At 40.2% G+C, this 12,267-nt stretch overlaps 1 protein-coding gene and 1 non-coding gene across 2 annotated transcripts; one reads left to right on the top strand and one right to left on the bottom strand.

Annotated features, from left to right (window-relative positions):
* The first annotated feature begins 261 nt into the window (after positions 1 to 261).
* Positions 262 to 9,490, top strand: LOC144651250 (microfibril-associated glycoprotein 4-like). The gene is made up of 6 exons (XM_078511184.1): positions 262 to 475; positions 6,009 to 6,336; positions 6,645 to 6,794; positions 6,996 to 7,118; positions 7,640 to 8,023; positions 8,726 to 9,490. The coding sequence occupies exons 2-6, from the start codon at positions 6,027 to 6,029 to the stop codon at positions 8,989 to 8,991; spliced, it is 1,233 nt and encodes a 410-aa protein (XP_078367310.1). The 5' UTR covers positions 262 to 475; positions 6,009 to 6,026; the 3' UTR covers positions 8,992 to 9,490.
* An 852-nt stretch (positions 9,491 to 10,342) lies between these two features.
* LOC144652777 (U4 spliceosomal RNA) lies at positions 10,343 to 10,480 on the bottom strand. Its single transcript, XR_013570629.1, has one exon. It is a non-coding gene; the product is annotated as a U4 spliceosomal RNA (small nuclear RNA).
* Positions 10,481 to 12,267: the final 1,787 nt, after the last annotated feature.

Here is a 12,267-nt window from a genome sequence, read left to right as displayed (position 1 = left end):
CTATTATAACTAAAGCAAACTTTTTTGTTGAATTTGTTGTCAACTTGTCCGACTGTTTAATCTAAACGCACAGATGAATACATGCATTAAGTTTTTAATTTTTTTTCTTAGGGAAGAAAACTTAAACATATAAACACTAATTAATTAACTTGACATTCGACAATGCTAAATAAATATTGCACCATCACTAAATATCCCATTAACAATCTTCAAAGCAAAACCTGCTGTAGTTCTGCACCTTTCCGTGTCGAAAGTGAAAGAGCTGTACTGGCGAAATATTTGAGCATTTCGAGTTCGCTATATTAACCGCGAGATCGCATCATCAGAAAGAAAAGCTTGTTCCAGTCCTCCTCAACCGTAGAGGTGTAAACGTTCGTCTGCTTCTTTTGTATTTCTCTTAAATCCATTTTTTCCGGATTAGGGAGCGGTCATTAATAACACTACGAAAAGGGAAAGACAAGTTTTCCACAAGAAGGTAAGATAATTTTTAAAGAAAATTTTTTCATACTTCTATAGAATTTTTTCAACAAGCTAACAAGATAAACAGGAGTCTGTCTTTCAAGAAGTCTTAAAAACCATCCAATAAATGTCGATATAAAGCGTATATCCTTATCGAATACCGACGTAAAAAACATCATATGAAAACCAAATTTAAACCAATGCGCCTTTATTTTTAAGGTTTGGTTTTGAATATTTCTTATTTCTTAAGGCTTTTGTCAACCATTCAATTCATAGAACTGTAGTGAGAACTAGTAAGAGGCCCTATTTATTGTTTATTTCAAAACTAAACGCCAGGAGTGCGAAATGAAACTTAATTTTTCGCTGAAAAGAAAGACGATCAGGTTTTTGACTGCATGAAAGTCTAGTCCTTTTTCCTTCCGTTTATCTCTCGATGTGTCAATGCGTGTTCTGGCGCATGAATTGGGCGTTACATTTTCTCGCTAACCTCGCAAGCAACCAGTCGCACTAAAACATCTGGGACAAGAAGCGGGAAAATAACCAAACGTGTGGAAGCCGCGTCTCGTGTTGTCTTGCAATTTAATTTTTGGTCGATAGAGTTTTCGTTCCGCATCATGAAGTTTTCCTGAGTAATTGCTTTGCCTTACAATACAACGAAAGACTTGATACGTTTGCTAGATGTATTTTGCGCTCATATCTTTTAGTTTTCAGCATGGAATGGGCTTTCTTATTTAATTTTTTCACTTTTCCAAACGTACAGAGAAAGACTGAATTGCCGGTGATCGTTTTGTTTGTTGCTCAATTTTCTTAATTTTTCTCCTCGAATAAGTTTTTTAACTCGTTATGTTGCTTAAAATCACCGCGACAGAGAAAGAGTGGATTATTTTTATTGTTTTTCGGGTTTACTAAATTTATTTTGACGTTTTTTTGCATAGTCTGTGTATACAAAGAACGCGAAGAATTAGAAAAAGGTAAATTTGGAAAAAGCTAAACTTCGAAGAGACTGAATGTATTAGCGAGAAGCTTTCACTTTTAGAATTGGAGGCAAATCGTCAAAACGTTTGTGGTTCAAGTGTACAGAGCTGGTTTAGTATGTATGCACAAGGACATAACCAAAGAAACAAATAAGATTTTATTGAATTTTATTCGGAAAGGAAAGATAAAGTAAAACGATCTTCTCTTGTAAATAATGAAGAAAACGGAGGACTGAGGGCACCGCACTTAAAATCAGCCATAAAGACACAGCGAAATATCAGGCTTGCTGAGTCATCCTCGGACAATATGTAGTGTTTACGTAATGGTCGATTTGCTCGCTTGCTCAATAGGCGGCACATTCACATAGCTTCAATTGGTCTACTACACATCCCTTCTAACGTTCTCAACAACTTGTTGGATAGATCATCAAATGAACTTCATTCATTTTGTTTTGGTTAATGTTACTAATTGAATGGTACTTAAGGAGGCTGACAACAGCTTCCAGCACTTTCCAGCTCTTACACCTTAATGGGTCAGTGCTACAAATATTTATCAGTTACTGATGATGTCATTTTGGAAGCAAGAGATTAGTTCGGTTACTCTCTCCATACAGTTACAAAACATCGGAAAAATTCAGGGGAGCAGGGATGGCGCAGTGGTGAGAGCGCTCGCCTCACACCAATGTGGCCCGGGTTCAATTCCCGGACTCGACGTCATATGTGGGTTGAGTTTGTTGTTGGTTCTCGTCCATGCTCTGAGGGTTTTTCACCGGATTGTCCGGTTTTCCTCCCTCCGCAAAAACCAACATTGCTAAATTCCAATTCGATCGGAAAGACACAGCCCCACAAGCTTATAGCTTAAATCCTCACCGTGTCTTAATAAACGATATATATTTTATTTCTATTCACTGCTACTAACATGGTATCAAACAAATGCCCAGACATTGGTTAACAAATTTTGGGTATTTTCTTGTCGTCAGTGGTAACCATAGCAACAACATAACCGGTTAAAAACACCTTTGATTTTAGCTTTAAGTGCTTATAACTCAAAAACGAGTTCGGTGATGTTCATTTCTTATTATTGAAAAATAATCATCACGTTGAGCCACCTTATTAAGTTCTGTTAATGTCTTATATAGTTTTTTATTAACAACTAGCAATGGTATAATGCAATTCCTGCGTTTTGATTGGTTAACAGGCAATGATATATGAGCTCATATACCATTGACCACAAATATGGTAGCCGATACGCGGCAACGAAAATAGCTGGGGAGCTCAAGTATTGCAATTCTTTGGACGTTTTTAATAAAACAATTATTCCACGAGCGCGCGTTGGATATTTAGTAAATAAACCCCTTCAGGCGGCTGGTACATTGGAGTTTAGAATATAGCCGCTGTATACGCGCGATGGAATTCTAGCGGGCATTATTTTTAATAGAACATAGCTGAAAACTATAAAAGTCCGGTACCCCGGAAGTGCGAATGGTTTGTCGAATTTCGCTGAACGACTTCGTCGACTTCGCCTCTATTCTCTTGTTTTGTTGTTTAAATAATGCTTTAAAGCAGCAAGTTTTTTATCAGGAACGTTTTACCTGCTTAAATGGAAGTAAGACAGTGCCAAAGGAAGCGACAGATGAAGAAAGAATCGTTGAAATTTGTTGTTTTTCTTTGGAGTTGTATATGCCAGTATTTTGCCGTGAACTGCCTGAAACTGAAAATTATTTAGCAAAACAAGCCGGACTCTAGAAACGCTTTGAGGTAAGAAACCTTTTTTTAGCCACAATCGGAAAACAGAACAATCAACTTTTGTTCTTTTTAAATCGAAATAAGAGGCGAATTTGAAAAACTTGCTGCGAAACGAACGCATGAAAATTTTTCGTTTGAATGAAATTGAAGTAGGCTAAACCAAACTTGAATGCGTAAATATTTCAACTAGAATTGTCGGCTTTGTGAGAATCTTTTGGTAGTTGGAGAAAGGACTATATAAATAGGAAATATGAATGAAATGGTATCTTGGTTTATTTATAAAGAAGCCGCCAAAGAAAAAAATTAAACTAAACTTTCACTTTTACCAATGTTGCGTGCGTTTGTAAATGCCGTGAGCGGCCGCGAGTCTTGTAAGTTCTGTGCACTTTTTAATGCTATATTCTAAACCCACTAGAAGATGGTTTTCCTATGTCCTATAAGAAAATAATGCACTTTTGAGGTCTAGAAAAGCAGCTGAATGCCCTCGCCTGACGGCTCGGGCATCCACTATCAGCTTTTATAGACCTCAAGCGTGCATTATTTTCTTATAGAACATGGAAAACCATCTTCTAGTAGGTAAATAATGCCCGAGGCTGAAAGATTGTCGAAAAATGAACAGTTGGCCGAGAAGCGAAGCTTCGAGGGCAACTGTGAAATTTTGAGGACAATCTTTCAGCCAAGGGCATTATCCTCCAATATACCAGCGAGCCAGAAAGGGGTTTATACGCGCTTTATCGCCAGTAAATTTATAGGAAAAAACCTACCGTAACCCGGCGTAACTGTGGTTGAAACAAATGTAAGTTGATGGTTTACGTGATTTTTTAATTCCATGATTTCATCAAAAGTTAGAATTGAATAAGATGTCTTCATTCGTTTGTTTTGTGTCTGCCTACAAAATCGAGCGACGGATATCAAATCGGACGGGGTATATTCGCTGATACCTGTCGTCCGATTTTGTACCAAGTGATGCGTTTTGTCCAATGAGCGCGCGCAAAAAATAATGAGTGGGTTATAAGAGATGGTAGATAGCTAACTCGGCGCTGAAGCTGAAATGTGCCGGTAGTTTGGTCGCCTGCACAGTGACGGCACAATATTGCGAGAATTAATTTGACTGTTTTAAATAAAGCATCTCATTTTCTTGAATGGCGATAAGCAGCATTCGGTTTTGGAGAAAAGGAGCAGAGAAGCAAGGTGTTTGAAAGGATAAATCGAGTCTGTAAACCGGCGACTTGCAGTTAACCCTATTCAGACCGGGGGTGGGGGGGGGGGGCTTTTGAGGCCCGCGCTGACTTTGAACTTTTATAACTTTTTTAAGATTTAACCAAACGCTGCCAAACTTTCTGAGTTTTCCTAAATATTATCTGGCAACAATTTGGTAGGGTTGGATGATGTGTCAGGAACTTGACATCATCATGGCAACGGCATTTTGACAGGCATGTTTTTCCAAATTTGTAATTTTTCGTGTTTCTGTTAATAAAAATCAACTTAAATGGAATTAGTTTAACATTTTTACGGGTTTTAAGCACATTTTTATTTATTTTGAGTACTTTGCAGTGATTTTTTGGGTGGTTTTCTGGCATTTTGGAAAAATTTTGAAATCCAAGATGGCGGATCCAAGATGGCGGCTGTTTTGACATCATGATGTAATTGTCACGTGATGTGACGCCACCATCCCACGTGACGTATACCAAAAGAAAGAGTTTCGGACATACAATACATACTATAAGTTTCATGGTGATTGCTTAAATATTCTGGAAGTTACATAGGGGGGGGCTTCCGAAGCCCCCCCCCCCCCCGGTCTGGGAAGGTCCAAAAAGCCCGGTCTGAATAGGGTTAACCGCAATGGCGTGAAAATCAGTGCGAATGCACAAACAACAATCGCCAAACCACGGCCATAAAACAAAAACTTCATTTCGTCAATAAAGAGAATGAATACTTGTCTTTTGGAGAACTTCAAGGCCTTTAATTCCACTGCTAATTTTCCCTTCAAATCTACAACGGTTGGTGAGCAACTACATCGATTTTGGAGAGCAAAACTGTCATGGTTTTTTGTCTTGCTGCGAAGTGAAGCTTACGAAAGCGTTACCGTGGCCCGTGGGCAGAGATAGGAGAATCTTGCCCGTGCTAAGAACCAATCAGATTGCAGGATTCGTTACCGTGCCATCTGAGAAAAAAAAAATAATTGGCTGTTTTTATGCTAGAGACGATTATGTCGTCTAGACGACTTTAACGTTTAAGACGTTAAAGGCGTCTGGTATGAAAACGGGACGCATTTAGTAGACAGCTTTTCAAAAAAAAAAAGACTGGGTTCGACACTCGGAGGACACTGGACACGAAGACGTACAGCCATCCGACGTTAAAGGCGTCTGTCTCATTTACTGTTTTCATACCAGTTAACGACGTCCCGTTTTTATACTAGACGGCTTTAACGTCTGAGACGTTAAAGCTGTCCGATAAGAGCGCCCAGAAGACGTTAAAGCCATCAGACGTTAAAGGTGTCTGTCTTATTTACCGTTTTTATACTAGACGTTAATGTCGTCTCAAGACAGCCTTAACGTCTAAGACGGCTTTAACGTCTCTAGCATAAAAACGGTCATTGTTTAAGATTTTCGTTACTGAGGTCTACGAGGTCAATTGTGAGTGACTCACAATTGACCTCGCTCCCAATGTGTGGCTTCAATAGTTCAGTTGGTAGAGCATCGCACCGGTATCGCGGAGGTCACGGGTTCGAATCCCGTTGAAGCCCTGAGTTTTTTCAGGCTTCTTTATTCCAATTGCTTAAATTGGAAATTCACTGCGACGATCATTTATCACTTTCTCTCCATACAGTTACAAAAGATCGGGAAAATGTTGTGGACGGTTTCTTGTTTCTTCCTTTTTGGCTTCCAGTTCATGGACAGCGTATCTGCTGGTAATCAATGCAGAGAAGAAAGGAGCGTAAGTGGGATGGCTCTACAGGGATTCATCTTTAAAAAAATTTCCGTAACAGCCCTTCACGAGTGTGACATCAGCTGTGAAAGAGAAATCACCTGTCAAAGTTATAATTACGCCGCCGGGGAAAAGTCATGCGAACTGAATAACAGAACTAAAGAGGCAAGACCAGAGAATTTACGCTCAGCTCCTGCATGGTTTTACAAAAGACGCTTGAGCGACAGGGGTATGTAATCAGTCATTAATGCATTATATACTTACCCCCCATAAGACGGACACCTCCATAAGACAGACACCTTGTGATAGTCCCTGCCATTTTTTTAGTCATTTTACTGTAACAAATCTCTCTGTAAGACGGACACCTCTATAAGACGGACAACGGACACTTTGAAATCGCTAACAGGCGCACAAAAAGTTTATTCAGTTTTTAGTGAATAATACTTCGAAACTTGGTATCAACATATAGCATAGTAAGTCAGCGCCTTTAGAATACCCAAAAGTCTACTTTATTTTTATATTTTTTCCTTGTCAAAGCCCCTCTAGGTTCCATTCCGGAGCTACCAGCGCATTCGTGTCAGGAAATAAAGGCAAGCGAAGGAAAAGACACCATTAGCAGCAAGTACTGGCTGGATCCAACTCAGAATGGAACGGCAGTTTTGGTTTTTTGTGACATGAACTTAGAAGGTTAGTCTCCACTGCTCCACTGATGTCAGTTCTCAGCATTGTTTTTTGTATAGATTCTGTTTTGTTGTTGTTGTTGTGATTGTTGTTAATTGTTTCTTGGTTTGTTTGTTTCGTGGATGTTTTTCTTTTTAAGCAGCGTGTCTGTATTTTAGAATTCCCTTAATTTTAAAGGTTTAATTTTTTTAATCTTTTGCTATCCAGATATCGATGAATGCATTACCGGCAACCACGACTGTGACGTGAACGCGAACTGCACCAACACTGTTGGCGGACACAACTGCACGTGTAACGAAGGATTTTATGGAAATGGAAGTTCTTGCTCAGGTTAATTGACTTAAATAGTGCACTGAGCAAGTTGCAACTAATTATTGTAAACTGTCTGCAGTATGATTGAGTATTGTATACTTCCGTGAATTGAGAAACAAATGATTTATCGTCTTCAACTGTGATTTTAATTATGTCCTATAATTTTCGATCTTTACCTAGTCTTCAGTGGGACGTGGTTTTCTTTTTGTTGCGCGCGGAACAAGGAGCGCACAAATGGTGAAGATGTAATACAAGGCAGTACTATAAAATGTTTCCAAATGTCACAATTTATAGATCCTTTTTCGCGAATCGTAAAAAGCCTATTACATTTTCCGTGAATTGTGAAACGCTTTATTTTCGTGAATCGTGATTCCTTCCCTTTTGTATTATTTTTTTTTATGTAAGTGCAAGAGTACCTTGATTGCCCACATTTATAGAACATCAACCCAGAACATCAAGCGATTTTGATTCAAATCGCGCGAAAAGCGCTGTTCACTGCAGACGCGCTATATTTCACGATCGTTTATTTTCTCCTGCAGCTTTATACAAGAACTGCGCTGACATCTACAAATCTGGTGAAAGAAAAGACGGTGTGTACACAATCAAACCTGACCATTTGCCTGCCCTTGATGTGTTTTGTGACCAAACAACAGCCGGTGGGGGGTGGACAGTGTTTCAAAAGAGACTGGACGGGTCGGTAGATTTCTACCTTAACTGGACCGACTACAAACATGGCTTCGGCAATCTGAGTGGCGAGTTTTGGTTGGGAAATGAAAAGATCCACCGCCTGACTTCAGGTAAAACCAACAGGCTCCGTGTGGATTTGGAAGACTTCGAAGGGAATACTCGTTATGCCGAGTACGACAAGTTTGGTGTTATGAGTGAGAATGACAGGTACAAGCTGATCCTCGGCAGCTACTCAGGTATGATTTTCTTCTTCATTTTGCACAATGAAGGCAGTGCACTTGTGAAAGTGGAATACGAACGAGAAATAATTTCCAAGAAAATTTCGTACATACGGGACACACCTTAGGTTGTTATTGGCTTAGGGTCTCTCTTATCAGCAGAGGCTCCTTTGGTGGGGGAAGGCGAAAAACACGAAAAATGAAATAGGTGGAGCGCGGGGGACGACGGGAAAGGCGAAGAGGCGGGAGCCTTGCCTTTTCCCTTCCAGTGGCTCCCGCGCGCGTTCGTTTCGATTCTCTTTAGGCTCGGCGCGCTGACTTTTCACCTCTCCCCATTTACCAGCCTGTACGAAAAAATAAGAGGAGGAGAGAGGCTTAGGTTGGCTTGAATCCCCATGTACAGACCAAATCCAACATTGCTCAAAACGTTTATTGTGCAAAACAGCTTTGTTAGGAGTAGCTTTACAAGCAGTTTTAAAGACGAAAAAAGTGTGCTCTATCAACAAATATTGCCTTTGGCCATACATTTAATATTGACATTGCAAGTAGTTTTTAAATTTGTTTACTGGTGATGCTTAAGAACGCTGGATTGTACTAAATACAGCAGGCATACCGTGAAAACATGTCAAACACAACAGAATGGTCTAAATTACAGAAAGTGAATTGTTTTATCATGAGAACCTCTTCGCTACTGCTAATTATTAGTTGCATTTTTCCTAGGAACTGCCGGTGACTCTCTCTCATCCAAACATCATGGTCAACCATTTACAACTAGAGACCAAGATAATGATGACGCAAGCCGCAACTGTGCCCATAGGTATCACGGAGCCTGGTGGTACAAACGGTGTCACGATTCAAACCTTAATGGCCCCTATAATCACGGGAAACCCTTTCCGGAAGGTGATGCTGTGATCTGGTATCACTGGAAGGGACATTACTACTCCCTGAAGAGAACCGAGATGAAGATAAGACCAGTGGATTTCTGAACGAACTGATTTTTATATTTCCGTTTGAAAATAGGTTAACAGATAACATGTTTGAAACGTATTCTAGTAGTTTATATGTCACGTTACTAAAATGTCACTTAACGTCACTTTTGTAAGAAACGGCCGGGGTAGTGCTTTTCATAAGTAACTAAATTCTTGAACAATCTTTCCGTTAACTGTTAACTGTTCCTCGTGTAAATACATTTTAAGCAGGTCTGGATAACTTGCAACCAGAGAAGCTAACTATTAATATGACTTTAAGCATCTTTCTGAAGAATGTTTGATTGACGTTATTAACGAAAACTGTAAATTGTTTCATAATTTTTAATTAACCCAGAGAGAGCAGAACAAAAGGACTTTAATGATCCATGTAGATTAGTTTTGAATCAGAAGCCGAATGCTGTTGTTAATTCACTATTATGATAACGTACTGAAAATAATACTCGCGCTGATTGGTAAAAAGCTTTTTGCTGAACACGAAAATGTACTCATTATATAAATAAGGTCGGGGAGGGAGAGAGAGATAAGAGATATAATGGAATAGATCACGCATTGTTTTTGTTTATAGGCGCAATTTTGGCATGAACACTCGAAAACGTATCGTGTTCTCTAGCATCACGCGTAGTTTATTAAACTGCTGTATTGCTTGTTAATTAAAATCACTCTGGTGAATATTTTACTGCTTATGCTTATTTCTGTTTGTGATTTGTTCCTCAACGTTGAATAAATGCATTGTAATTGCACTTGCATGGTTTGTTCTGTTCAAAGTGACTATTAATCCGGGTTACCAATCTTTCTCTGTCACTGCGGCGCATTGTAAGGGGCATGAGGCGAAGCTGGTCCCACCCCTGCCCTAGCCTCCTCCGCTCCTTACCGGCTAGTGAGCTGCCTAAAGACCAGGCTTACAACAGCCACAGCACCGGTAACAGCACGCAGCTAAAGTCAACGAACGGAAAATATGATTCACAAGGAAGTCGAATTCGGATAAAATTGTGTTTTTTTTTTTAAAGGGGGGGGGGGTATGGAAAAAGGAGAGATTGGGGGGGGTTCACACCCGGGGGGGGGGGGTGTTCCACCCCCGGTCAGAACAAAAAAAAATAATAAGCGATTTTTTCTACCCTATTCCAGACCACACCCTATTCAGGAACTGCTTTGGTTTTGGGTAACTATTAAGAAGGGCTTAAAACTCCTCATGTTAACTGAATCGGACTTCTCAAGAGATGAGTTATAACAATGTTAAAAAAAATTTCATCCAGGAATTGTACCTTAATGCTGATATGAGTGCACAAACTATACCCAATTTCAAACTCAAAAACTATTCAGATTTTATTCTTCCTAGTTGTTTGTAGGGCCTTGTACTGGCCGTCAAAAATTGCAAAGCCGACTGTATTTCAAGTCGTCTTGCGGGGTATTGGGAAAAGTTTTCAATCAGCAATAACCGCGCCTCAGATGAACCTCACTTGCTACGGTAACGCCACTGCGCAAAGCTAACTCAGTGTTACAGGGACAGAAATTTTGTGTAAGACTTTGTTTTCTTCCATGTGGGATGAACAAGTATTTCAACCCTCACTCTTGATCAATGCGCATGTCTATACCAATTGTTCCTTTCCTTTGTTGCACCGTATTTTATCCTTCATTGAAAAAATTGACCTAATTTAAAACTGATATTTAAACGTTGAGTAAATTCGGTCGTAGCGAATTTAGAGAGCTGTTTTTTGAACGATAGCATTCTGTCGGAACAAAGTAGATTTCCAACAGGTGGCTCAAATCTCAGCTTTCCAAATTGACTACGGCGATTATTAATAATCCAAATTTTAAATATAATTTATAATCCATATAGTGAATAACAATGAATTTTAACGATACCGTGTATACACTTGTAAAAGGTAGGTAAAGTCTGCTTCGGCCAGTGGCCCATCAGGCCGGAGCTTTCCCGGTTTCCGTGCTTGCGCTGGGTTTGCTCTCCCCCTGGATGGGATGCTAGTCCTCGCGGGTTACCCCCCCCCCCAGCAGTATTCGCCGGTCCCATTTTCCCTGGGTGGAGAGGGCACTGTGGAGTAAAGTGTCTTGCCCAAGCCCGCACGCCCTGGCCAGGCCTCGAACCCGGGCCGTTCGACTCGGGGCGGCGCGCTAACCATTAGGCCACCGCGCCTCCCACAGTATACACTTGTACCATGCCGTAAAACGAAGACGCTGTTACGTTCTCTGGGACACGTGCACGCATGCGCAATTTATCCTTGAAAAGTAATTTTGTGCGCTTACGCTGAGGAAACTCACAATTCCAAATTAAAAAACGCTCCTGGTACACGTTAACTCATTGACATGATTTGTTAAATGTGTTAGCCATTGTCAAGATGTCGTCTAAACGCACCCACAAATTTTCGACTTTTGTGAAATCTCACAAAGAAGAGAACAAACTGTCCATTTTTAAAGTTGAGAGGCACGAACAAAAGTCATTTAAGTTGCAGTAATAAGCCCTTCTTTATGGAATTAATAAAATATTTGACTATTATTCAAGTGACAGTATATTTCTGGTTCGTAATCGCGATACCACGCCGTACGTCGTGGGGTGGGATAGAAGCTCTCGCAAAGTCTAACATGAATGGCTCGCCACCCTTCGAGAGAACACAAGAACAAACAAGAATCCCGGGGGGACTCCAACATGAAAAGGGGTGGGGATGCTCGACGGCGATTTTTTAAAAAAAAAAAAACTAAAAGACACTAATCTGGGTGTGGCTCAAGCCTTTATTTTGACCCCTTAAGGATACCAACGGACTAAAAATATAATTTTTATTTGTATATTTCTTCACCCTAAGCGAAACCAATAATCCGAAATTTACACCCCTAAGCGAGACGACGAGTATCCCCGCCCCTTTCCTATGAGAGTCCCCCCCCGGGGACGAGTAAAGCAAATCCAAGGCTAAGGATGTTTGGTTCGAGTTATCAGGAGACTCGAGAAATAGGAATTTCACTGTAGCTAGTAATTTGCTTGTACTTGCTTGTGCTTTACCAGACACTGTTTATTGTATATCGTTGCAAGCGGTAATTATATTCCACCGAAAGATCGACCTGTGACTTCGTTTGGCTGGTAGGAGGGTCTCAATGGGGTTAACCGTTAGCCGTAAAACGGCCAAAGATTTAGCCGTTAGGCGTAAAAATTGGAAAATTTAACCGTTAGCCGTAAAATATGTTCACTGTAAAAATCGGTCAGTAATTATAAATATACCAAACTAGTTCACTTTATCGTCCTAGAATGGTCCTAAGACCCAAAATATG

Source organism: Oculina patagonica, chromosome 4 (assembly GCF_052425735.1).
Source record: "Oculina patagonica isolate OP01 chromosome 4, crgOcupat, whole genome shotgun sequence".
In the NCBI taxonomy this organism is placed as follows: domain Eukaryota; kingdom Metazoa; phylum Cnidaria; class Anthozoa; order Scleractinia; family Oculinidae; genus Oculina; species Oculina patagonica.
This window is presented reverse-complemented; position numbering and strand designations above follow the sequence as displayed.